This window comes from Canis lupus, chromosome 3 (genome assembly GCF_048164855.1).
Source record: "Canis lupus baileyi chromosome 3, mCanLup2.hap1, whole genome shotgun sequence".
Classification (NCBI taxonomy): Eukaryota; Metazoa; Chordata; class Mammalia; order Carnivora; family Canidae; genus Canis; species Canis lupus.
Genome location: NC_132840.1, coordinates 64,598,274 through 64,622,954, shown reverse-complemented (window position 1 = coordinate 64,622,954; position 24,681 = coordinate 64,598,274). Strand labels below are relative to the sequence as shown.

Here is a 24,681-nt window from a genome sequence, read left to right as displayed (position 1 = left end):
ATGAGATCACCACCTGAACTGAAATCAAGATTCAAATGCTTAACCAACTGAGCCACGCAGGCCCCAAAGAAATGAAAGTTTTTCTTACTGTCGTTTGAACTCATAGATTTAAAAATATTTAATGCTATTTTACTCCACTATTTTTCATTTTGATGCTCATATTGTCCCAGCTTCAGCCTTTTCAGGTTTGCTTCTATGTTCTTTCGGTATGTCCGTAGTATTCTTGCATCACTTCTTTTACCTTCTCGTGTGACAACATGTCCAAACTTGTTGTGTTCATTTCTTGCCCCAGACCAAAAAGCAGCCATTTCTCCAAAGAGCGCTGGTGCCTTTTATTTTATTTTTAAAGATTTGATTTATTTATTTGAGAGAGAGGGAATGAGCAGGGAGGAGGGGCAGAGGGAGAGGGAGAAGCAGACTCCCTGCTGAGCAGGGAGCCCCATATAGGAGATATAGGACTCGATCCCAGGGCTCTAAGATCATGACCTGAGCCAAAGACAGATGCTTAACTGACTGAGCCATCCGGGTGCCACTGTTGCCTTTTATTTTAAAAGGGAAATAGTATTTAGAGACCAGTCTGGGTGTTGATGGATGTGGGAGGAGATTATAGCAAATGGGTTAGCCATTCTGACACCGTATTTTAAAACTTCAATAAATGATTCAGGCTGGCTTACTTGGGGCAGCATATGACTCTTGACTCTTGATCTGGGAATTGGGAGTTTGAGCCCCATGTTGGGTGCAGAGATTACTTAAAATCTTAAAAAAAAAAAAAAAAATTCAAGAATGCCTGGCTGGCTCACTCAGTTAAGCATGTGACTCTTGATCTCAGCTCAGTTCTTGATCTCAGGGTTGTGAGTTCAAACCATGTTGGGCTCGATGCTGGGCATGGAGCCCACTTAAAAAACCGAACTAAACTAATACAAAACTTCTATAAATGAAAGTGTGGAATTAGCTCAACAACAGACACATAAGCCGTGAAACTGAAGTCTGGAGAAAGATTCTGAACAGACACAGAGAGAGCTAAAATATAAATAAGCAAGTCTTTTGTGATAAATATGTAAATTCAAGTAGTTGGAGAAAGGAAGACATAACATTGAAATAATAGACTATTCAGAAAAAAATCCCTATGTCACACCATGCACAAATAAATTCTGACATATAAAAGTGTGAACATAAAAAGCAAAATATAGGACAGTGTTGTATAATTTTGGGCCAGGGAAGAATTTCCTAGTCAAGATATAAATCCTAGAAGTTCTAAAGAAAAATGAAAACTTTACAAAAAATAACATACACAAGCTATAACTGGCTTCAAGGGAATAATCTTAAAACACAAAACAAATAGAAAATGGTCCTAAAAAAATCAGTAAGAAAAATTCTAATAATCCAATTGAAAATTGGAAAAGGATATTAGTAGATAGTTCACCAAAAAAGAAATTCATGAATGTAGTTCAGTCTTAGAACAGAAAAATGCAAGTTAAAAAGAGAATATTAAAAAAAAAATAAGTAAAATAAGGATGCCTTGGATGGCTCAGCGGTTGGGTGTCTGCCTTTGGCTCAAGGCATGATTCCAGAGTCCCGGGATCCAGTCTCCCATCGGGCTTCCTGCATGGAGCCTGCTTCTCCCTCTGCCTGTGTCTCTGCCTCGCTCTATTTGTGTCTCTCATGAATAAAATAAAATATTAAAAAAAATTAAAATAAAATGAGAATATTTTTGCCCATTATTTGTCAATATGTCAAATTTTTGACCTTATTTGATATTAATGAAGGATCTAAGGAAACAAGTGTTCTTATGGGCAGCCTGGGTGGCTCAGTGGTTTAGCACCTGCCTTCGGCCCAGAGTGTGATCCTGGAGACCCAGGATCGAGTCCCATGTTGGGTTCCCAGCATGGAGCCTGCTTCTCCCTCTGCCTGTGTCTCTGCCTCTCTCCTTCTGTGTGTCTCTCATGAATAAATAAATAAAATCTTAAAAAAAAGAAAAAAACACAAGTGTTCTTATAAACTCTTGTTGAAGATATCACTGACCTACCCTTTTTATTTTATTTTATTTTTTAAAGATTTTATTTATTTATTTATTTTTAATTTTTTTAAATTTATTTATGGTAGTCAGAGAGAGAGAGAGAGAGAGAGAGAGGCAGAGACACAGGAAAAGGGAGAAGCAGGCTCCATGCACCGGGAGCCAGATGTGGGATTCGATCCCGGCTCTCCAGAATCGCACCCTGGGCCAAAGGCAGGCGCCAAACCGCTGTGCCACCCCGGGATCCCTTAAAGATTTTATTTATTTATTCATGACAGACACAGGGAGAGAGAGAGGCAGAGACACAGGCAGAGGGAGAAGCAGGCTCCATGCAAGGAGCCTGATGTGGGACTCAATCCTGGGTCTCCAGGATCAGGCCCTGGGCCAAAGGCAGTGCTAAACCGCTGAGCCACCCAGGCTGCCCTGACCTACCCTTTTTAAAGAAAATTTGGCAAGATCTACTAAAAAACATATGTGTAATGACCTTTGACCCAGCACATTTCTGAGATTACATTACATAAAATTACTCACACATATTCCCAAAAAATATGTTCACTGACATATTTATTGTAACATTATTTATATTAGCAAAAATTTGGAAACAATCTAAACGTCTATTATTGAGACTGGTTAAATAAATCGTATTTCCCACTATATATGTCACTCTATGAGGCTGTCAAGATCAATGTGTATCAAAATGGAAGAGATTTCCAAAACCCTTTTATGTGCAAAGAGCAAGTTACAGAACAATGTTATAACTGATCTCATCTGTGTGGTCCCTCATCCACTATATGTGTATTATATGTGTAAATGCATAGGAAAAAGACAAGAAAGATAAACAAAATTGTGAGTAGTGATTGTCTCTTACAGGGAAATGGAGTTGGAGAGCTAAAAGGAATTCTTCACTTTCCACTTTATGTCTATTATTAGCTATTTTTCTTTTCACAATATAGCTATATTATTACAAAGAGGAAATATGGGGACCCCTGGGTGGCTCAGTGGTTAAGCATCTGCCTTTGGCTCAGGTTGTGATCCCGGGGTCCTGGGATTGAGTCCTGCATTGGCTCCCCGCAGGGAGCCTGCTTCTCCCTCTGCCCATGTCTCTGCCTCTCTGTGTCTCTCATGAATAAATAAAATCTTTAAAAAATGGGGAAATATGTTGAATATTGAAATAGTCATTTTTCAGATGATGAGTCTAAAGACAATTTTTCTCTCTTCTATTTTTCTTTTTTTTAAGATTTTATTTATTTTTTTTTGAGAGAGAGAGAGAGAGGGAGAGAGAAAGCATGAGTGGAGGGAGAGGGACAAGCAGACTCTTTGCTGAGCTTGGGCCTGACACGGGACTCAATCCTGAGATCACCACATGAACGAAACCAAGAGCCAGACGCTTAACTGACTGAGCCATTCAGGTGCCCCTCTTCTTTCTATTTTTCTGTATTTTCCAAATTTTGTACAATGAGCTAGTATTTTTTACATAGTGGGGATTCTTTTATTCAAATAATGGAATTGGGGTGTCTGGCTGGGTCAGTAAGAAGAACATGCAATTCTTGATCTCAGGGTCATGGATTCAAGCCCCATGTCGGGCATAGAGCTTACTATAAAAATAAAAAAATAAATAATGGTAGTACCTTAAAAACATGCCAACTTAGGGAAGCCAGTCACAAAAGACCACATATTATTTGATTACAATTTTATAAAATGTCCAGTATAGGCAAATAGAGACACAATGTAGATTTAGTGATTATTTAAAACTGAGGTGGTATGAGGTGGGAGAGGTGTTGGGAGTGATAGCTGAAGGTATGGGGATTTCTTTTTGAGGTAACAAAAATATTCTAAAAGTGGTTTGTGGTGATGGTTGCATAACTTGAAGTATCTGAAAAACCATCTAATGATAGATCTGAAATGGGTGAATGGTGCCATATGTGAATTCTATGTCAATAAAGCTACTTCCCAAACGTCTTTTAAAAAACAATGCTACCGATTGATAACCATTTCACACATAAGAAGCCCAATCCTTTGACCCACGGTCCTTATCACACTGTGCAAATGCACTAAACTGTTCTGGTGATGATTGTGTCTAGCATAGCTATGAAGACACAATGGCTGCACTCATTTGAGCACCTGTCCATTTGGTCAGATGCATTGGTGAACGCCAGCCATCCCCAAGAACTCTATCATCTTCTGTTTGTCCTGCTGAAGCATTCTCCCCTGATTCTAAGATTCAGACCATTTCAAAGAGTCATGACCCTTATGATCTATAAGACTGCCATTATCAACAATCAGTTGCTGGCACACTCTGGAGATTAAAACTGGCTTCTTGGCAATTCGGTGGTTATAAGAATACTATTAAAAACAAAAATAAAAGATGACATTTATTGAGTGCTTACTATGTGCCAAGTGTTGCAAATATTTTACATGTGTAACTAGTTATATGTGCAGAAGCTATGAAATTTTTTTCCGTGTGACTAAACATATCAATTCAAAATTTAATAAGCTCTTGCTATGTGGAAGACCGAAGCATGACAAAGGCAAACTCAATTAGAAAAAGGTCACAAATTCTGTATTATCTGTTAAGGCATAATAAAAGACCATGATTCTTTTTCATAATTCTGAAACTCAAAAAGCTCTGACCTCAGTTGATGATGGGTTATTTATAGACATTTTTAGTGTAAATGTTCATACATTTTTCTGCACATATATAAATGTTTGATTATTATAGGGTTCAGCCCCACAGTTCACCAGGGTATTATGTAATATACATGGGATTTTAGATCTGATTCTTACTTTCATTTCATTTGTAAACACACACACAGATATTTAATTGCAGTTAAATAGCCGATTCTGTTTTGAAAACACCACTAAAGATGGTTCACTGAAGATGGATAATGTAACAATCCTGTGACAACCATAGTTCTCATTCTCTTTATTCATTATTTAAAATCAAATAACACTAATAACATACTTCAAAAAAATGTATATCATACCTTTCTTTCGTTGGCTGTCATTCTAAAAAAAAATGATTGTAGCAAAGCACGTTTGTTTCTCTATGGAAGGTAGAAATCAAAACCATGAATATGGAATCCACATTTAATAGGATTAATTCAACATAATAACCATTAATTATCAGTCACCAAAGAGCACATCGATAAAACAATGTTTTAGGCACTATTTTAAAAAAAAGACATTTTTTTTCCAGAGATAGAACAACAAGGAGCGCTAATTTAAAATATAATCTTTAAATTTTCTTCTCTTCATTTATTCTATATCATGATTATGTGTAGTAAGTGAACTAGAATCTGTAATGATTGGTATAGATTGTCACAGCTCAGCACTCATGTGTCTACCTTCATCAGTAATTAGGATCATAGAAATACCGAGTCATGCAGCAGTTCATCCAAGTTGAGGAGAATAGTTTATTAATTATTTTAAGATCAGGTAAAGATTGTCATTCAGAAAGTTTAGTGAAAACATTGGGATTTCAGAAAGATTTTGAAGCAGAGATGGCTATTTATCAGCTGTGGAATGTATTGGATTTTAAAATACAAAGGATCTAACCTGAAAGCTTTTATAGTCTTTCTGTCCTTTTTTTCTTCTTAAAGATTACAATTTTCCTTTGCATTTCCGACTGAATATTTCCAGGCAGTTACTGAGGAAAAAATGAATTAGCTTATGAAATGGGTCTTTAGTTTTTCAAATCCTTGTCACTGTCAGACCTAAGGAAATTATTCAAATACAGTGCACTCTTTGAAGTCAATGGAAGCTTTGTACTTGATTGAACCAAAGGCAATATAAAATTAAAAGCACTCAAAAGGATTTTATTAATCCATAGATTCAGTTTTTGAACACTGTAAAGTTGGATAAATAGATTGGCAAAGTTATCTTCATAATAATAAAGGCTGCTTTGGTTGCCGCTAAAAAAAAAAAATCATGGAGTACTTTGAGGTTTTTGGAAACCTAGCATAAACTCTCAGAGAAATCTTGTTTGCTACTATTATGTATATAAAGGCCACATTTAAAAGCATTCTGTTTACAAAATCATTTTGGCTTAAGCTTGCCATTGATTAAAATTACCACATGCGCTGAAAGCGTTAACGCAACTCAAGATGAGAAGTATTTGTCAGGGACAAGTGTGTTATATGATCAGATAGATGTTTTACTTCATTTTTATCATGTTTATTTAAAATATGTAGTAATTAGCTACGTCATCCATTAATTTTGTTATTTTAAATTCAAATAGACTTAAATTTAAATTAAGTACTTTTTAAATTAAATAATTTCAATTATATCTGATTCAACTATACCTGACTTCTAAGACACTTAGTCAAAATGTTTTGCCTGGAGCAAATATTTTCATTGTTTTGGCATCATTATCCACATTCTCCATAATTATGTGTAAGAAAATAGGTCAGTTATTTTATATATATATGTGTATATATATAGATATAGATAAAAATATCTAGCTAAGGTTATACAGATGTTTGGCAATCTTGTGTAGGAACTCAGATCTTGCAGTTATTCATTTTATTTTTATTTTTTTCAGTTATTCATTTTAGTATTGTTGCACCACAAACAATTCTTCTATAACCTCAAAATGCTATGGCCCAGTTTTAGTATTTTGTGGATTCAGCTAGATCATATTTTCTCCTTGCTTTCCCCCTCCCCTGCTTTACCCCCGCCCCCGCCCCGCCATACACACACACACACGAGTACATACCCACACCCTTGACATAGCACAGTAATGGAAAGTGCCCCAACTAGACTTCTGCTTTTGTGTGATCTTGGGGAAGTATCCACTTTTGGGGGCCTTGCATTTCCATTTGTTTCTTCTTCTTTTTTTAAAAAGATTTTATTTATTCATGAGAGACACAAAGAGAGAGAGAGAGAGAGAGAGAGAGAGGCAGAAACATAGGCAGAGGGAGAAGCAGGCTCTATGCAGGGAGCCTGATATGGGACTCAATCCCGGGACTCCAGGATCACACCCTGGGGTGAAGGCGGCGCTAAACTGCTGAGCCACCCGGGCTGCCCCCATTTGTTTCTTCTGACCTTTTAGTTCTATTCTAAATCTTGGAACAAATCATACCCTTTAGCCCCAATATTAGTCTGACCCCAACGATAGTATTACAAAGGGTGTCCACTGAAAATTAAATCTTATTTTATATTTTAGCTGTTTAATAAACAAGTAGGCACAGGTGACTGTACTTTAAATTATTAGCTACTCAGTTTTTGAGTTGGTGCCATTTTGGACCAATGGAAAATTGTAATGTAAGATTTAAAATTGTAGCAGTAAAAATAAATTACTTCACATTTTGGGGGGACAGCAATTCTTACTGATCAGTTACAGTTTGAACCTCACTTGAATGGAATTAATACAAAGATATCAAGAAAATGGTGACAATATGACTTCAAAATCTTACAGTGATGTTATAATTTATATTCTTCTCTCCATAAGTGCTATTAAAAATACTTCCATGAACCGAGAAAATGTTCAAGTATTTAAAATATAATTAAATATCCACTTCAAAGATGCACAAAAACCACATTCAAACAGGACTTCTGATTGAATCAAGTCTCCTGGGATTTCTTTCCCTATCATTTCCACCTTGGAGGACGGGGTGTGGGGGGTGTGGGGGGGCTTCAGGGCAAGAGGGCAGAGGGCACACATGAAATGGAACAATCCCCTAGGTTCATGAAAGCATGCACATTCTTCTGGTCTCTCTGCAGAATGTGGGGATGAAGAGAAAGACCACAGGAAAACAAAATTCTCATCCATCGTAAATGTAATAGGATGGCCATGAGCAGCTGATATCATGCTTGTATTTGCATAATGCTTTCTCTATTTACGAAGCTTTTTCACATATCCACTTGATTCTCAAAATAAGTTTTACAATTAAGAGCACTGATACACATGATGCTTAGTGAGGTTAAGTGACTCGCTCATATTCAAATGGTACAGCAGAGGCAAGCTTAGGACACAGGTTTTTTGATTTCTAGTTAAATATTCTTTCTACCATTATCACTGTTTTCCAAACAAATGGAGCTCCTATTTTAACAGTAAAACGCATGATTCTAAAAAGGGGGCTGCATTTGGTGCCCCTTTGTGATTAGGAATGGTTAACAACAGAAATGTATGTTATAAAATACTTGAGTTTGTGATCAAAATGTCCCTTCCAGGAGGAGAATTTAATCAATAAGATAAAAATTATAAAACTCAGAAGTCATTTTATGGCCTTAACTCATTATTATTATTCTATCTTTAATTTTATTGAAATATAATTTGAATGCTAAATATATCAAACATGTACCCAATCTTCCTTGTCCAGAAAAGTCTTTCCTATACTTTTCTTGTACCAGAAACGGGAAAATTAAGTAACTTACTTGGACAAAAAAGCAAATACTAAAAACATTCCATATTTACCTATACTGATAATTTTGACAATAGTTCAAGGTAAATTGCATTTACTTTCTTTGAAAATGTTGGCATATAAATAAATTTGTTTTTCTTGTCTAAATAAGGACAATATAGTATAACATCAAAACATTTGCTGATGAATGGTCCTTCATTTTTATTTTTATAAATATTTGCAATAAAATATTTTGCTTGGATCCTTAGATATTTTTACAAAACATAAAATTATCAAGAGCAATAAATCAGAGAACAAAAATGAGTATAAAACTTATTTCCTTACGTTCAGGCAAATTAAGGGAGCATAAATATTTCGAAGACTGGTTAAAAGCATGGTACCTTAAGCAGGAGTTGTTACTTAGTCCTAGTTGATGGGACCTCTGAGATTGTTTACTTTGAAAGCGAACTATGCACTTTTAAATCCACTTTACTATTCAGTATTAACAAAGTAACTTATGAGAATATAATTCCTGATCAAATGTTTTCGATCAGACTATATATGCACAAAAAACCCATTTCAAACTGTCAAGAAAAGTGAGTAATATTGAAATATGTGGACATTAAGGTCAGCTATATGCTAACAAAGAGAGAATGGGAGTAATTCTGTAGACACTCCAGTTTCAAGAAAAAGTTGTCTGCTCTGCCCGATAATTTAGCAAAATACCCAATCTGGTAGTGTGGCAAGTAAGCAGAGTGCTCTGAATTAACACTTCCTAAACAGCGTTAGCATGGGTTTGTAACTGTTGCTTAAATGCTTTCATTGCATCACTCTGAAGTTAATGTTGGTATTTATCCTGAGATGACGCCCAATCTGTTCACGTTAGTTCTGTGGCCTGTGTGAAGTCAGCAGAAACACTCTTTCCTGGGCTTTACTGCTTCCTCAGAAGAATGCACAGTATTCGGAACAAAACCACTTTTAACTCCTTCCCAGCCATCCTGAATACAAATTTCCCCCCTCTTAATAAGTTCATATATGTCTCTTGTCAAGATCGTAAAGGATTCCTCAACATTTGTGGCATCTTTTGCAGAGGTTTCTATATACTTCATACCGCAGTCTGCCGACAGTTTTTCGGCTTCTTCTCTCGTAACCTGACGTCGCGAAGCCAAGTCACACTTATGTCCCACCAGCAGAAATACAATCCGAAACGGCTGAACGTGCATTTTTGCTTCTTCTAGCCAATCTTTCACGTGTTCGAAAGATCGTCGGTTGGTAATGTCAAATACTAAAAATCCACCAACTGAGTTGCGGTAATAAGATCGAGTTATTGATCTGAAAAAGAAATAGAAAAACAGGTTGTAAAGGGACAAATTTTTCTGCTTCTCCTCTTTCAAACAATGTAGCACCATAATAAAATTTGAAGGTAACCTGGACCAGAATTTATAAATCAAATATGATGTGTCTTTTTAAAAAAGATTTTATTTATTTGAGAGGAGAGAGCAAGCAAGCAAGAGCAGGGAGAGAGGCAGAGGGAGAGGGAGAAGCAGACTCACCTCTGAGCAGGGAGCCCTACTCGGGGCTCAATCTCAGGACCCTGGCTGGGATCAAGACCCCAGCCAAAGGCAGATGCTTCACTGAGTGACCGAGCCATCGGGGTGCTCCCAAATATGAAGTGTCTTAAGTGGACAAAAATATTCTGAAACTAATAGGCAAGCCAGTTTCATCCACTGACAGAACATTTAAAGTGTAGTTATTTTTAGATAGACAAAAAGAACTTAAGTGGTATGTTATCTTGCACTTAGGACTGTTTTTATTTTCAACTATCTGCTTGAGTAATTATTACATTACTGTGATTAAAAATAGGAATATAGAAAGATATGGTGAAGAGCAGAGGTTGCCCAGCCAACCAGATCTTAAAAATCTCTCTTCCTGTTATTTAATGCAAGGAGCCCCTCTCTATCCATTGAAGAAGAAACGAGGGTGCACCTGTTATAATGTGAGTCACAGCTACAGTCCTGTGTGATACCTCTTCAAGAAACAGGAAATTGCTGGCACATGGGGTGTGAATCTGAGGTGTGCTAGGGATTCCATCTGTCCCTCTAGATCTAGTCTCTGCTCTTCTCTGGGCCTCAAAGCTTTCCCAAACTCCCTCGCCCTTGGGCTTGCAGTGAGGTTCAGCCAATGGGAGCACCAGCTGGGTAGCAAAGAGGTCCAGCTACATACCCTCCTCTCCATCTCCACTCTTGGCTTCACAGCAGCTATGTTCCTGTTTCTGGTTGTGGTTCCCCTTGAATAGCACCTTTCTAATGGGTTCCACCAGGTTCAGGTAATCTCATTCTCTTCCCTCTGTTGGTCAGGTGGTGGATGGCTTCTCACTGTGGCTAACTTTGAATGCCTCACCATCCTTGATTGATGCTGTTCACCTTGCCCACATTTCTAGAAATAGTCACTTTGCTAAACTTTCAGTTAACCCTTCACATGTGCTATTTCCTGACTGAATCATGAGGCAAGGTGCTAAGGCCATACTGTTCTATATTTCTTGCCTTTACATGCATTATTTTTTCTATCCAGAATGTCTTCTACCCTCCTATTTCTCCTTCAAGAATCAGCTCAAAAATCATGTATAGGGATGCCTGGGTGGCTCAGCAGTTGAGCGTTTGCCTTCAGCTCAGAGTGTGATCCCAGGATCCAGGATTGAGTCCCACATCGGGTTCCCCGTGAGAAGCCTGCTTCTGCCTCTGCCTGTGTCTCTGCATCTCTCTCTGTGTATGGGTCTTGCATGAATAAATAAATAAATCTTTAAAAAAATCATGTATAGAGAAGCTTTCCCTGCCACTGACCTTTTGTCCTCTTAGGCAATCCTGTTATAACTCCATTGAGCCTCTGGCATACTGCCATTATGATTATATCCATTTTCACAATGTGCTGATTGGACCGGTTGGTATGTCTCCCATTCAATTCAAGACTCCTTGAGGGTCATTTTTCCTCTAGGTATCTGACAATACCTAATATCATATTACCTGGGAAATGATATATGTTGCTTAGTATTTGTTATATTGGATTGATTAGTCTTATTGGAGAGGGAAAGTGCTAAATGTTGTACGAGGCAGAGATTGCAAATGTCTGTTTCTAAGTTGTCAATGGTCTTGAGCATTGAGATGATCATTAAGTAAACTCATTTGACCACCCAAGATCTTTGTGGAAGGCCAGTAGGTCACCTGGTACTCTCTCCATCTGTTGCATTCCTTCATTATCTTTCCTGCTGAAATCACAAGCACCATTTGTTGTGGATGTGGGAAGAAAGTATTTCACCTCTTTTTTCTTTCCCTTTCATTTGCTTCCCTGCTTCTCCTCAGAATTTTTTTTAAAGATTTATTTTAGAGAGAGAGAAGGAACACAGGGACAGGGGCTGATGGAGAGAATCCACAGAAGACTCCTCTGATACAGGCCTCCATATCATGAGCCTGAGATCATGACCTGAGCTGAAACCAAGAATGGGACGCTTAAAAGACTGGGCCACCCAGGCACCCTCTCCTGAGAATTCTTAGTAGAGACTGTCAAGTGACTATTGTTTTTTAAGATTTTATTTATTTATTCATAAAAGACACAGAGAGAAAGAGAGGCAGAGACACAAGTAGAGGGAGAAGCAGGCTCCATGCAGGGAGCATGACGTGGGACTCGATTCCAGAACTCCAGGATCACACCCTGGGCCGAAGGCGGCGCTAAACTGCAGAGCCACCCGGGCTGCCCTCAAGTGACTATTTTAGGAATGTTTTCTCAAGGACTACTGGATTACATAGCCACTGTTAGTAAGAAAAATCTCCCACTATCTTTCACAGGCTTCAAATAATGGGGTTCATTTAAGTTGCTTTAAAAAAACATTGAGGGATAATTTGTTATTGTTTTGCTACTTATCTTGATATGTGTGAATTCAGGCAGATGTGCAGTGCTGTAAGAGAAACGACATTAAGGCTGTTACTAGACTGAAAGCTTTAATTTACTCAGCACCAAGTCTGCATTACTTTGATTCCCCCTCCTATTTAATCTACCATGAGTTTAATTTACAAAAACATGCTTTTGTGGTTGAAAACTCAATGCTGAAACGCTCGTATATTAGGCAGAGCCATATCTCACACTGTAGAAAATGCCATGTTTTCTAGCCCTTTATATCTAATTTTGCAAACACATTTGGAATACAGTTGGCAAATTCTATAGAACAAAATTACAGCAAGGTATATGCCATGTACACTCTAAAACAGCCCTTATTAATAATAGATTAGCTGGAATAAAAGGTCTCAATATGACATCCGTCATTTTCTACGTAATAACTTGATCTTCAGTTTCTATATGTGGGTATGGATAAGAGGTTTAGAATTCTGATATGTTAGCCTTCCCATTCAGATATAGTTGTCCCAGGGGGTAGGTTTTCCCTAAAACAATTGGGCATCCCTGCTGTCAATTATTCAGGGGAAGAGACAAGCCTACAGCCTGAAAACTAGAATGTGAGAGTTAGGTCTTCTAGAAGGGGGTAAGGAACATTTAGCTTTTTCTGGGCCTGCTCTTTTGGGTCATACTTCGGTCTCTAGGAGTTCTTGGAAGTATCAGAAGAAGTAGGGTACAGATCCTGAGAGAACTATGTAGGTCAGCTTCCCTATAAGGAATTCCAGAGTTGGGCAGCCTGGGTGGCTCAGCAGTTTAGCGCCACCTTCAGCCTAGGGCATGATCCTGGAGACCCGGGATCGAGTCCCACGTTGGGCTCCCTATATGGAGCCTGCCTCTCCCTCTGCCTGTATCTCTGTCTCTCATGAGTAAATAAATAAAATCTTAAAAAAAAAAATCCAGAGTTGATGATGAGTAACAATTCTTTTTTTTTCCCAAGATGTGTGCGCGCGCGCGCACACACACACACACACACACACACAGGCAGAAACATAGCCAGAGAGAGAAGCAGGCTCCATGCAGGGAGCCTGATGTGGGACTTGATCCTGGGACTCCAGGATCGATCACTCTTTGGGCCGAAGGCAGATGCTCAACCGCTGAGCCACCTAGGCGTCCCAGTAATAATTCTTTATAAGCAACAACATCTTGCTGCAAATTACCTTACCTATTTCCTTTTGGGCTTTGAAAGTCTCACTGAATGAATGGATGATTTTAAAAAGGGGGGAAAAAATAGGGGAGGGAGAAATGGAAGGAAGGAGGGAAGAGAAGGAAAGGAGAGAGAAATAAATGAATGGATTCCAATCTGGTCTCAGGAATGTTATGGGAAAATTGAGAGTTATGAAGCTATTCTGTGGCATGACTGGAAAGGGGACCCAGCACCCCCTACATCCAACATGACACTGGTAAAATGGGGAAGATGAATCATGGCAGACAGTTTCAGGGATACAAGCTCTTAGTAGATCCTTGTTCCTCCCAAGTGAAAGATCTGGTTTTGTTTTTTCAGAGATTTTATTTTTGACTAATCTCTGCACTTAACGAAGGGCTCAAAGTCACAACCCAGAGATCAAGAGTTGCACACTCTCCTGACTGAGCCAGCTGGCACCCCAATCTAGTTTTGAGTATAAAAGAAACCTACTGCTTCTTTTACACTTTGAAAGCTACACTATTAGCAACCCCTCCCCCATTTTCACAGAACAGACTCCTCAACATGCTCAAATTGCTCATTCTATAGGACCAGGAGGAGGTGGTTTCTGCTTTCCCCAGTGCCCATTCCAGATAATTCTCTTCCAACCCCTGTTGTAAAAACAAAAACCAAAAACTTCCCTGCTCCTTTGAGGCTTATGCCTTCTGGCTGGATCATCTGTTGTCATTCGCTAACTGCTGGGTCATCCTCTATAAGCTGAAGACTTCAGCACTTTGTTTTTCTTTCCATCTCAATTCCTGTCATTCTGCTCACTGATTTCAACATCCATTTGGATGGGCTGTCTGGTGTCATTTCTGTTACTTGATTTTTTTGTTTCTAATGAACTATCCTCTTCATTCTGCTTTTCTCATCTACTTTCTTTTCATCATCAGAAATTCACTACTTCCCAAACTGGAGATTTACATACTACTTTTTGATCAAGATCTCATAGCCTGCAGCATATTTTTAGTGATAATTTTTAAATTTTATCTAGATTTGTAATCTACTGAGTAATTCTACTACTTTCTATCCATTAATACCCTCCTATTTTTACCTCCATCCATACCGTAGTTCTAGGAGATATCAGTATAATTGTTTTCTTGGAAACATCTACATTCCCAAGCTCCTCCCCCACTGCTACACTCATCTGGGAAGACTGTATCTCTGGATCAGCCCAGCATGCTGCTGAATGTTTCTGGGGAAAATCACTCAACCAGGTAGGCTGGTGTCCCTATGAATTAATTATAACCAATCCCAAGTAGACACTCCACACTGCCAAGGAATACTGCTCTTAGCAGGAGAAACTCTTCTCCCTCTTCCCTCACACTTAGACTTCTACCATACGACGAAATAGGATTTCCGTTTCAACCTTTTTCTCCTCACGAAAGAGAACTGGAGGAACACTTTACTCCTCTTATTGGACACCTCCATTGAAGGAAAAATGGTGGCCATTTGGTTAAAATCTGTTTCTCAGGCTGGTGGGCAGAATTAACTGTGTTCAATGTTAGTACTCTTGCATATCATCCTTCTCCACCTCTTTCCACTTTCTGAATTCAGGATATTGGTTTGTTAATTGTGAAAGGCAGGCAGGTGCCATGTCTATGCTCACTACTGAATATGCAGTGATTCTTAAGTGCCTGGCACATAGTGGGCACTCAGTACAGTCTTAGGGAATAAGTGGTTGATTTGGTTAAACCACGACACAGCCATTGGGGAAAGGGGAGAAATGGCAGAGACAGTGAGGAAGTTTGAGGAAACAGATACTACTAGCAGTGCAAAAAAAGAAAGGTGCCCAATATTAAGATCTATTAGCAGTGTGTTATATTCTCACACCAAGGTCACTGAGATGCGATGAGCATGTTAGTGGCTAGAGAAGAATGGATAAATTAAATATAAATATAAATATAAATATAAATAAATATATATACCTAAATATATATCCCATGAAAATATAATAGTAATCTGTGAAGTTTCTTGGGGGAGGGGATCCCTTAATCCGAGGTATGCTATTAAAACCTCCCCAAAGACAAGTTGTGGTATCTTATGTCCCCTACCAAGAAGAAGAAAGCATAATACTTAATGGGCCTTTTTGGATTGTGGAGGACACTTGCATAATATTTGAATGTACTTCTCTGATCCATTAAATAGGAGACCCAAAAGGCTACATGCATGGTCCAAGCTACAATGCAAGCAGCTTTGCTACTTGGCTCATGGTCCACCAGATCTAATGGTGCCTTCCAGAAGTACCTATAGCAGTACTGGGATGCTCTGTCAAGCCTGGAGAAGGTTCCACTGGACAATCACAGGAGTGGCATTTTGGAATAAAGGTAGGAGTGGCATTTGGAATAAAGGTATGCTCTTTGTCAAGAGCTACTAAGCTTTTGAGAAAGTTCTTGGCTTACAACCTGGCTTTGATAGAGACTAAATGCCTGGAACACCAGTGACTGTGTAATCTGAGGGGTGATCAAGAGCTAGGTGTTTTCTGTTTGACCCAGCTGGAACTTTGTCAATAAGTGTAAGTCATAAACATAAGCAAGATGGGAGTGGAACCTGAGGGGACCCACAGTAACAAGGCTCACACACCCAGAAAGCCTACTTTTGCAGGACCCTCTCAACCTGTGGCCCTATCTGGATTTCCCTATAACTAAAGATGAAAAAAAAACCCTACAGATGGTTCTGCATAGCACACTGGCATTGGTCAGCCCCACTCAATTGTGAACTTGAAGGTTAGTGCAAAAGAGAGCCCCTCCCACCTGTGGACTTCTTGTACTTTTTCCAGAGAGAGAGATGGAAAGATGTAGGTAAGGATCGACACCAATTCATGAGCAGAAGCCAAGGGTTTGGCACAGTGGAGAAAGCAAGATTGGAGGACTGATAAGGAGGTCTGGGGAGAGGTATGCTGATGTGTCTAGGGCATGTGAATATTTGTATTCTATGTGACTATTCACCCCGAACTCCCTCCCCTCTGTGGAGGAGTTCCTAGTAACTGGTGAAATAAAATATCCTGGTGTAATTATTGGTCTGTATTTTTACCCCAGTTTGGACTCAAAGTGATCATGGCAGAGAGATGGAGGCTGTGATTGGGCTCAACAAGACTTTCTCTTCCCTGACTGTCACTGTTCAAGTTGGTTTTCCAGCAGCTGCTGACACTTGAGATATGGTATCTTTCTCTGGGAGCGGGGGGGGGGGACCATCATGGAGGGGACACTGTAACACACATTTAATCTGGACTGAAAACTTGCTGTACCACCATCCATGGACTTATGGAATCCCTTATATACAGATGTGATATCCCACACTTTGCTGCAGACCAAAGATTTCATTTAGCAGAGGCAGAGACGGGGAAGTGGGCTGACGCCATCCAGGAGAAAATACCTTGTAAGATTTTGGCATGATTCAGGCTGCATGTGTTTTAAACAAGTGAGGGCTAGAGTAGGAGGTGGTTTCCTCATAAACAGATGCTGTGGTCTGGCAAACAAAGGGTGGAAGTGGGGTGATGGTGCCTCTCACAATTACACTTAATGAGTCACTACAATTTTTTGTTGCTTCTAATCCCTGTGACTCTGAACTCTGCTGATGGGAAGGTTTTACTATCCAAGGGAGGAATGATTTCACCAGAGAACCCTGTGATGCTTCTACTGAACTAGCTGAGACTGCCAATTGGTTATTTGGAGCTTCTTATGGCAGTGGGCGAATGGCAGCAAGGGAGCAACAAGATCATGAGGACCATCCTGGCTTCCTGTGGTTCTTGTTGCCCAGAGCTCCTGGGATCTTCTCAATCATTCCATGCCTGGTCTTTCTAGCTTCCGGTCAAGGCTCTGTGCCTCAGACACGCTTCCAGAAACATTCATTTTAGATTACGGTCCTCAAGCTGGTTTTGGTGCTGGCAACCACAGACCTGGCTGATAATAATCCCCATATGTTTTGTAAGAGAAGGACATAAAACACAAATATTTTATCATCTTCAACATAGTTTCATGAGGCCAAAATTCATTCTTTTTTGAAATTATTCTGGTAAAAACACATGAGATCCACCTCTTAATCTTTTTTTTTAAGATTTTATTTATTTATTTGAGAGAGAAAGCACGTGTATGAGTAGGGGGAGGGGCAGAGGGAGAAACAGACTCGCCACTGAGCAGAGACCCAGAGAGCCGGGGCTAATCAGGACCCTGGGATCATGACCTGAGCCAAAGGCAGATTTTTGGCTGATTGAGCCACCCAGGTGCCCCATCACCTCTTAACAATTTTTAAAATGTAAGCACAATGCTGTATACCAAATCTCTAGAACTGTTTCATCTTGCATGACTGAAACTTCATGCCCAGTGAACAGCAACTCATTTCCTCCTCCTGGCTCCCAGCCCCTGGCAACCACTATTCTTTCTGATCCTCAGAGTCTGATCACTTTAGATACCTCACATCCATAGAATCACATAGTATTTGCCTTCAGTAACTGGCTATCTTCTTTTTTAAGATTTTATTTTTTGACACAGAGAGTATAAGCACAGGGAGTAGGGAGGGGAAGAGGGAGAAGCAGGCTCCACACTGAGCAGGGAGCCCAATTCGGGGCTCTGTCCCAGGACCCTGAGATCATGACCTGGGCCGAAGGCAGATGCTTCACCAACGGAGCCACCCAGGCGCCCCAGGTACCTAGCTACTTTCACTTAGCATAATGTCCTCAAGATTCAACCACGTTGTAACAGGTGACAGCATTTCCTTCCTTTTTATGGTTGAATAATCATTCAATTGTATGTATATACCACATTTTCTTTTAACTAATCATCTGCAAAGCCGGTTCTTATAGTATTTTTGCTTTAGGAAAGAAAAATGGCCAACTAATTTATGTTAATTTTCCTCTTAATTTTTTTTCCTAAAATAATATGTAGACAAGTGATATGGAGAGTACTAGGGTTCACTTACATTTACAAGGAATTCCTTAACTAGGAGCAATGCAATCAGGTGTGAATGATAAGCCTTGGGGAATTTGGAATTTTTGTGACCGAAATGACAGGATTACTGAGATTCTAAAAAGTGTAAAGTATCTCAAACAGTTATCTAGTTTCCTGGAGGAAACTGAAAACAAGATGCTGTTGTCAACAACAAAAGTCCACAGGTCTTGGAATGCACACGATTATTTATGTTCTATTTACTTATTATAAAATTTTATCTGAAAGTGGCAAGACCATCTAAATCGTACACGCTATTAATATGAGTTGTGGTGGATGTCCACAGGCGTTCTAAAAAAGCAACAAAATACAGAGCACTTGCTGACTTACTTGGGTAAAACGAACCAGATGATCGATCCATCCTGGAAATGCCCTTCTTGTGGCTTTGCCAACTGTAAAATAGGCATTTAGAGGATAGAAGTACTTTGATGCCAAAGGCTGACAGCAGCAAGCAGCCTACGAATGCATCAGCCTGGCGAGTGCTTCCCTCCATGACATTACATCGCTACTGCCCTTCTGGGAACCATCGTTGTGTTGATGCTGTATTTACCTGCCTCACTTGCCTTGTGATCCAAGTCCTTATGATTGCTTTCAAGAGACAAAAACACAAGTTTCTCCTCTTCTTTTATTATTAGTGACTCTAACAGCCCCTCTCTCTGCCCTGAGATTTCAAAGCTTGGAGCTCCTAACCTCGGATACCTTTCTCCGTACATACAAATGTTAAAGAGCTTTTTCTTTGGGCAATCCCAGAGTCTTTGCATAAAATATAAGTCTGGGCCTGCAGAGGCTATATATACATAACCGATGAAACCTAACGGGCCATATCCTCTCTCTGAATGTGAGTCCATTCCCATGACCACCTATTTTCCTTTTATGACAGATCATCACTTGATGATAGCGAGGCCTTCCCATCTCCTTGCATGCTCTCATCACCTCTCATCTTCCATTTTACTCCACAGCACTCAACACTGATCTCCTAGATTGCTTTTCTAGTATATTTGGTTCTAGCCTGACTCCCATCATTATATGACGAGCTCCATGAATGCAAGGATTGTTGTCAGTTTTTCTGGAATGCTGTAACCCTAGTGTCTAACACAGAACCAGGCATGATGAGTCCTACGGATACTTGTAAGGAATACATCAACAACTGAATAAGTTGATACTGTCAGACTGTGCCCAAGTAGCATGCAAATGCCAAGCAAATGGGAGAGTAACAGAGAAATACCAAAAAACTGTTCTTTCAATATTCATAGTAGGGATCTGTGAAGCTGAAAGAGAAATGGGCTGAGTAATTGCACATACTTATAAGCATATAGGTGAAATCATCTGCATTTTCTGAAGAATTACTGTTTAAAGTTGGTAGTAATTCAAATTGTACTTTGCAGGTGGATTATGGGAGGTAGAATAAGTTATGTGTGAAAATCAAAATAGTTTATCTGGAAATTAATGGGAACGGTTTCTGACTTTGCTAATTGTCTGCAAGGTGATAATGAATGGATGCTTGTTTTCTCTTTAGTATGTGACCAGAAATGTACAAAAGACTTCAGCACTCACTCCAACACTTTCTGGCATCCTCTGCCAAATTAAAATAAGATGATGATCATCTTCTCATGATTATTTTATTCTCCATATAATATAGTGCATCATGTGATCTAACACAATTAAAGAATATCTTGGGTTTTAACTCTCCCACCATTTTTGTGACTTTCGTCTGGTTCCATTTGACTTCCTCTGTGCTGCTCTGTTTCACATACTTTTGTATACCTCTCCACATCTTAGAATTTATAATTGGTGTTTAGCCTTTTCTCATTTCATTCTATCTCTAAAATTATGCAGCTTTTATTTTCAAGTCATTTGAACAGATTATGCTCATGTTCTTTTCCTTTTTTTTTTTTTTTTTAAGATTTTATGTATTATTTGAGAGAGAGAAGAACAGGGGAGGAGCAGAGGGAGAGGGACAAGCTAACTGCTTGAGTGGGGAGCCTGACACGGGGTTCGATCCCATGACCCTGAGATCAGAACCCAAGCGGAAACCAAGAGTTGGATGCTCAACCGACTGAGCCACCCCGGCATCCCTCTGTCTTTGTCTAAGTTCGTGATTTTATCTAAGTTACATGTGCACTTACCACACATCCTTATATCCCCCCAGGACCCAACTTGCCAGTATCATTACATCATAATTTTAGGTAGATCATTTCTTGGCATTCGTGTTGTTCTGATCATGGACATTCATCTCATTGCTAAGCCTGAACTACATTGTGACTTCTCATTTCCTGCACAACGTATTCTAAAGTTAATAATTACCTTGTGTATTCATAAAGATAGGCCAGGCTTGTCGTAATAACAAACCACCCACCTGCTGAAGGGAAGAATTGTAAAGAATCTGGGCTGATTTTTAAAACCACCATGTGCTACTTCTGCTCAAATCCACTGGCCACAATGAACCTCACGATTCTGTCTCTGTAAGAGAGAGGGGGAATCTATTCCTCCCATGTGTCCTAAAGAAAAGAAACATCCGATATCCACAACATCTTTTTCTTTTTGCTAAGCTGAATAATCCAATTCCAGGGGCGCCTGGTGGCTCAGTTGGTAAGTGTCTGCCTTCAACTTGGGTCATGATCTCAAGGTCCTGGGATCAAGCCCTGCATTGGGCTCTCTGCTCAGTGGGGTCTGCCCCTCCCCCCTGCTCATGCACTCAAACTCTCTCTCTCAAATAATTAAGCTCTTTAAGAAAAACAAGCAGGGGGCAGCCCAGGTGGTGCAGCGGTTTAGTGCCGCCTGCAGCCCGGGGTGTGATCCTGGAGACCCAGGATCGAGTCCCACATCGGGCTTCCTGCATGGAGCCTGCTTCTCCCTCTGCCTGTGTCTCTGCCTCTCTCTTCGCTCTCTCTGAATGAATAAATAAATGAATCTTTAAAAAAAAAAAAAGAAAGAAAAACAAGCAGGGTGATGGGCACTGAGAAGGGCACTTGATGGGATGAGCACTAGGTTTTATACTGGCAAATTGAACTTCAATAAAAAATATATATACAAAACAAACAAACCAACAACATCCAATTCTAAACTCTCTGCCAATTTTGTTCTTTTAAGGAGTTCTCATTAGCATTTCTTTTTCATCTTGCCAAGAGGGTCTCCCCTCCAGCCATCTGCTCCAACAGTCCAGCTGGGCTGTCCCTGGCACCTGCAGCAGAGGGGACTGTCATCTTCCTGGGCATTACCTCTGCCTGTCTTCCGGCATAGCTTCCTCATCCCTGGATCCTCCGTGTTCTTCATTCCTGGCTCCCTCCTCTATGTGTGTGTGGGGAGCGCACATTCTCAAGCAGCTTCCTTACAGAGACACAGGGGGTACTATTTCGAAATCTTGCATGTGTGGTTTATTCTGCTCTCCCAGGTGAATGACGACTCAAAGAATGACTCAACTGAGTCAGACATAGAATTCTTCCAGAATTTTGCAGTCTCTCTGTTGCCTTCTACCTTCCACTGATGTTTTCAGGAAACCTGAAACCAACATGATTCCTGATTTTTCCCTCCCCACTGAAGGTCTTGTGGTGCCAGTGTTCTAGAATTTCACGACCACGTCCCTTAGACTCTGTCCACCTTTGTCTACTGTGCTAGGTCCTTCCCATCTGAAAACTCAGGTCCCTAAATCTTGGAAAATTTTCTTGAATTGCTTCATTGAGGATTTCTCCACTCTGTTTTTTCTCTTCTCTCTGGAACACCTGTTACTTGTGTGTCAAACCTTTTGGACTATCTTCTAATTTTTAATATAATCTTTCCCCTCTATTTTCTTTCTCTTTTGGAGTGTTTTTTTTTTCTATTGTGTTTCTAAAAGCTTGTCTGTTCTCAAAATATTCCTCTAAAAAATAGTACCCTGTTCTTCTTTCGATTGTAATATTTTCCCATTATCTCTATGAGGAAATTAAAGACAGTTTTATTTTGTTAACATTCCCTTCCCCTTTATTAAATTTGTTTCTCTGGTTGCTTTGGTCTCTGTTTTGGTCTCTAGGTTTTATGTACAGATCTCCCAATATTTCTTGCAATCTTTCATTGAGATCAAAAGCCCCACTTGCCAGAAAATCAGGCTAGATCACTTTAGTTGAGAGAACTCTGCAGTTGGTATCTTTTGTTGTTGTTGTTGTTTTTAAAAGGTTCTTATCTATTTATTTGAGAGAGAGAGAGAACAAAAAGTGGGAAGGGGCAGAGAGAGGAAGAGAGAGAGAGAAGCAGATTCCCCTCTGAGTAGGAAGTCTAACATGGGACTCAATCCCAGGACCCGGAGATCATGACCTGAGCTGAAGGCAGTCACTTAACCGACTGAATCCCCCAGGCGCCACTCATGGTAGTATCTTAAGCCTCTCCCTTTGGGCTAGTCAGATCCTTCAGAAATGATTTCACCAATGTTTGAAGGTTGCGGCCTGACTGCCAGCATTCTGAGAGCTGAGCAGGGGCAGAGGGAAAGGACTAGACCGTATTAGCATCCAACATACATGCATTCACTTAATGCCCTTACTTCTAATAAGGGAGCCCAACCTCAGTCATGCCTGGTTCTTCCAATTGGAGACTCTAATTCTTTTCCAAGAATAAATTTCCAGTTTTTGCCAATGTTGGGGGACAGGACATCACCTGATGTGTGGGATGGTGGTGGGGATGTGAGAATCCAATCTTTCTTAACTAGACTGATAATCATCCTTATACTTTCAGAAGTATCTGATGCCAATCATTTCCTGAGTCATTGGGGCTGCATATATTGGGTTGGTTTTTAGCTTTTTTCCATCAATTGCTCAGAAGTTAGTTTATTTTTTTTAAGATTTTATTTGTTTATTCATGAGACACACACAGAGAGAGAGAGAGAGAGAGGCAGAGACACAGGCAGAGGGAGAAGCAGGCTCCATGCAGGAAGCCTGATGTGGGACTCAATCCTGGGACTCCAGGATCACGCCCTGGGCTGAAGGCAGGTGCTCAACCGCTGAGCCACCCAGGCATCCCAGAAGTCAGTTTTCTTGAATCTGCCAATTCATTCACCATTCCTCCTCTGCTTTCCTGCTTCCAAAATTTTGTTGATGTTGTTTCCTTACCTACTCTTCTTGTTTGAGGGTCTATGGTTCCAAAACAAAACTATCTTCACTTTCGTGAGATTTCAAGAAAAGGGGCAAAAATAGGTACAGGTGTTCAATCTGCTGTTATTACTGGAAGCCACTTCTTTTTCCAATGTACTTAGTCCTTTTGTTATTTCTCCTACTACTCATACATCTTACATGTCCCAGCATCAAGAACCATCTTCTCTAGGACATGTCCTCTGAAACGAGCCCCCATCCTCCCTTTCTTCTGCCACTGGAACTTATCTTAGTACTTACAGTCCTTACTGCATTTATTTGATTATTATCTTTCTTGCCACAAGTCTGTGAGAAAGACATCTAATTATCTCCCAGGGTCTATTCTCTCTGTTTTCCTTTAGTGACAGAACCACCAGTTTTAGCTGGCACTAACACTCATGTGGAGACTGTGCTCCCCAGCTCTCTTATAGTCAGCTATGGTCATGTCACCAAATCTAGATGAATGGGACACAAGAGGTTGTGTGTGCAGTCTGCGACCCATCTACTTGGAGAAGCCATTTGCAGTAGGGGTTCTCCTTCTTCCTGCTCGCTGGGAAACGGCAAAGACTGAAGAATCCTGAGGCAGAGCACCCTGACAGCCCAGAACCATTCACTCAGACTGTTGCAGGAGAAATGAAGTCCTGTATTATTTAAGGTGCCCTAATTGGTTAGTCTCTTAGTTATAGGAGCATAGTCTATACTCAGTAGAGAGACAGCATGGACCTTGAAAGTGAGATTATATCTTACTTATTTCTTTTTAAAATTTTTATTTATTCATTTTAGAGAGATAGAGGTAGAGAGATCTCAAGCAGACTCTGCACTGAGCACGGAGCCTAATGTGGGATTCAATCCCAGGACCCTGAGATCATGATCTGAGCTGAAACCAAAAGTTGGATGCCTAACCCACTGAGCCACTCAGGTGTCCCTATATGTTACTTATTTTTGTATCTATTATTACATCTAGTGCTTGACATACAGTTAAGCTACATCAGTGCCAGGATTTCCACAAGTAAATCATCCTAGTTGATTTCAACTTCTTCAGAAAAAAAATGGGACAGCATTAAGGACTGGAAAGCTACTCTGCAGCACGTATGAAATTTTAGGACACCAGAGCCAATGTTTGCTGGTAGCTTTGGCCAATACTCAACAGCTCTCCTTGTCTAACAAG

General features: G+C 39.9%; 1 protein-coding gene across 2 annotated transcripts in view; it reads right to left on the bottom strand.

Annotated features, from left to right (window-relative positions):
- Positions 1 to 4,916: 4,916 nt before the first annotated feature.
- RAB39A (RAB39A, member RAS oncogene family) overlaps positions 4,917 to 24,681 on the bottom strand; it is a 31,863-nt gene continuing 12,098 nt past the window's right edge. Inside the window, exons 1-2 of one of the 2 annotated variants that reach the window (XM_072821828.1) lie at positions 9,909 to 11,168; positions 4,917 to 9,687 (exon numbers count right to left, since the gene is read on the bottom strand). In XM_072821828.1, the coding sequence (XP_072677929.1) occupies positions 9,261 to 9,687; positions 9,909 to 10,006 (525 nt within the window). In that variant the 5' untranslated portion in view covers positions 10,007 to 11,168 and the 3' untranslated portion in view covers positions 4,917 to 9,260. Of the gene's footprint in view, positions 9,688 to 9,908; positions 11,169 to 24,681 lie in introns of those variants that run through there. The other variant, XM_072821827.1, reaches the window with a different exon arrangement.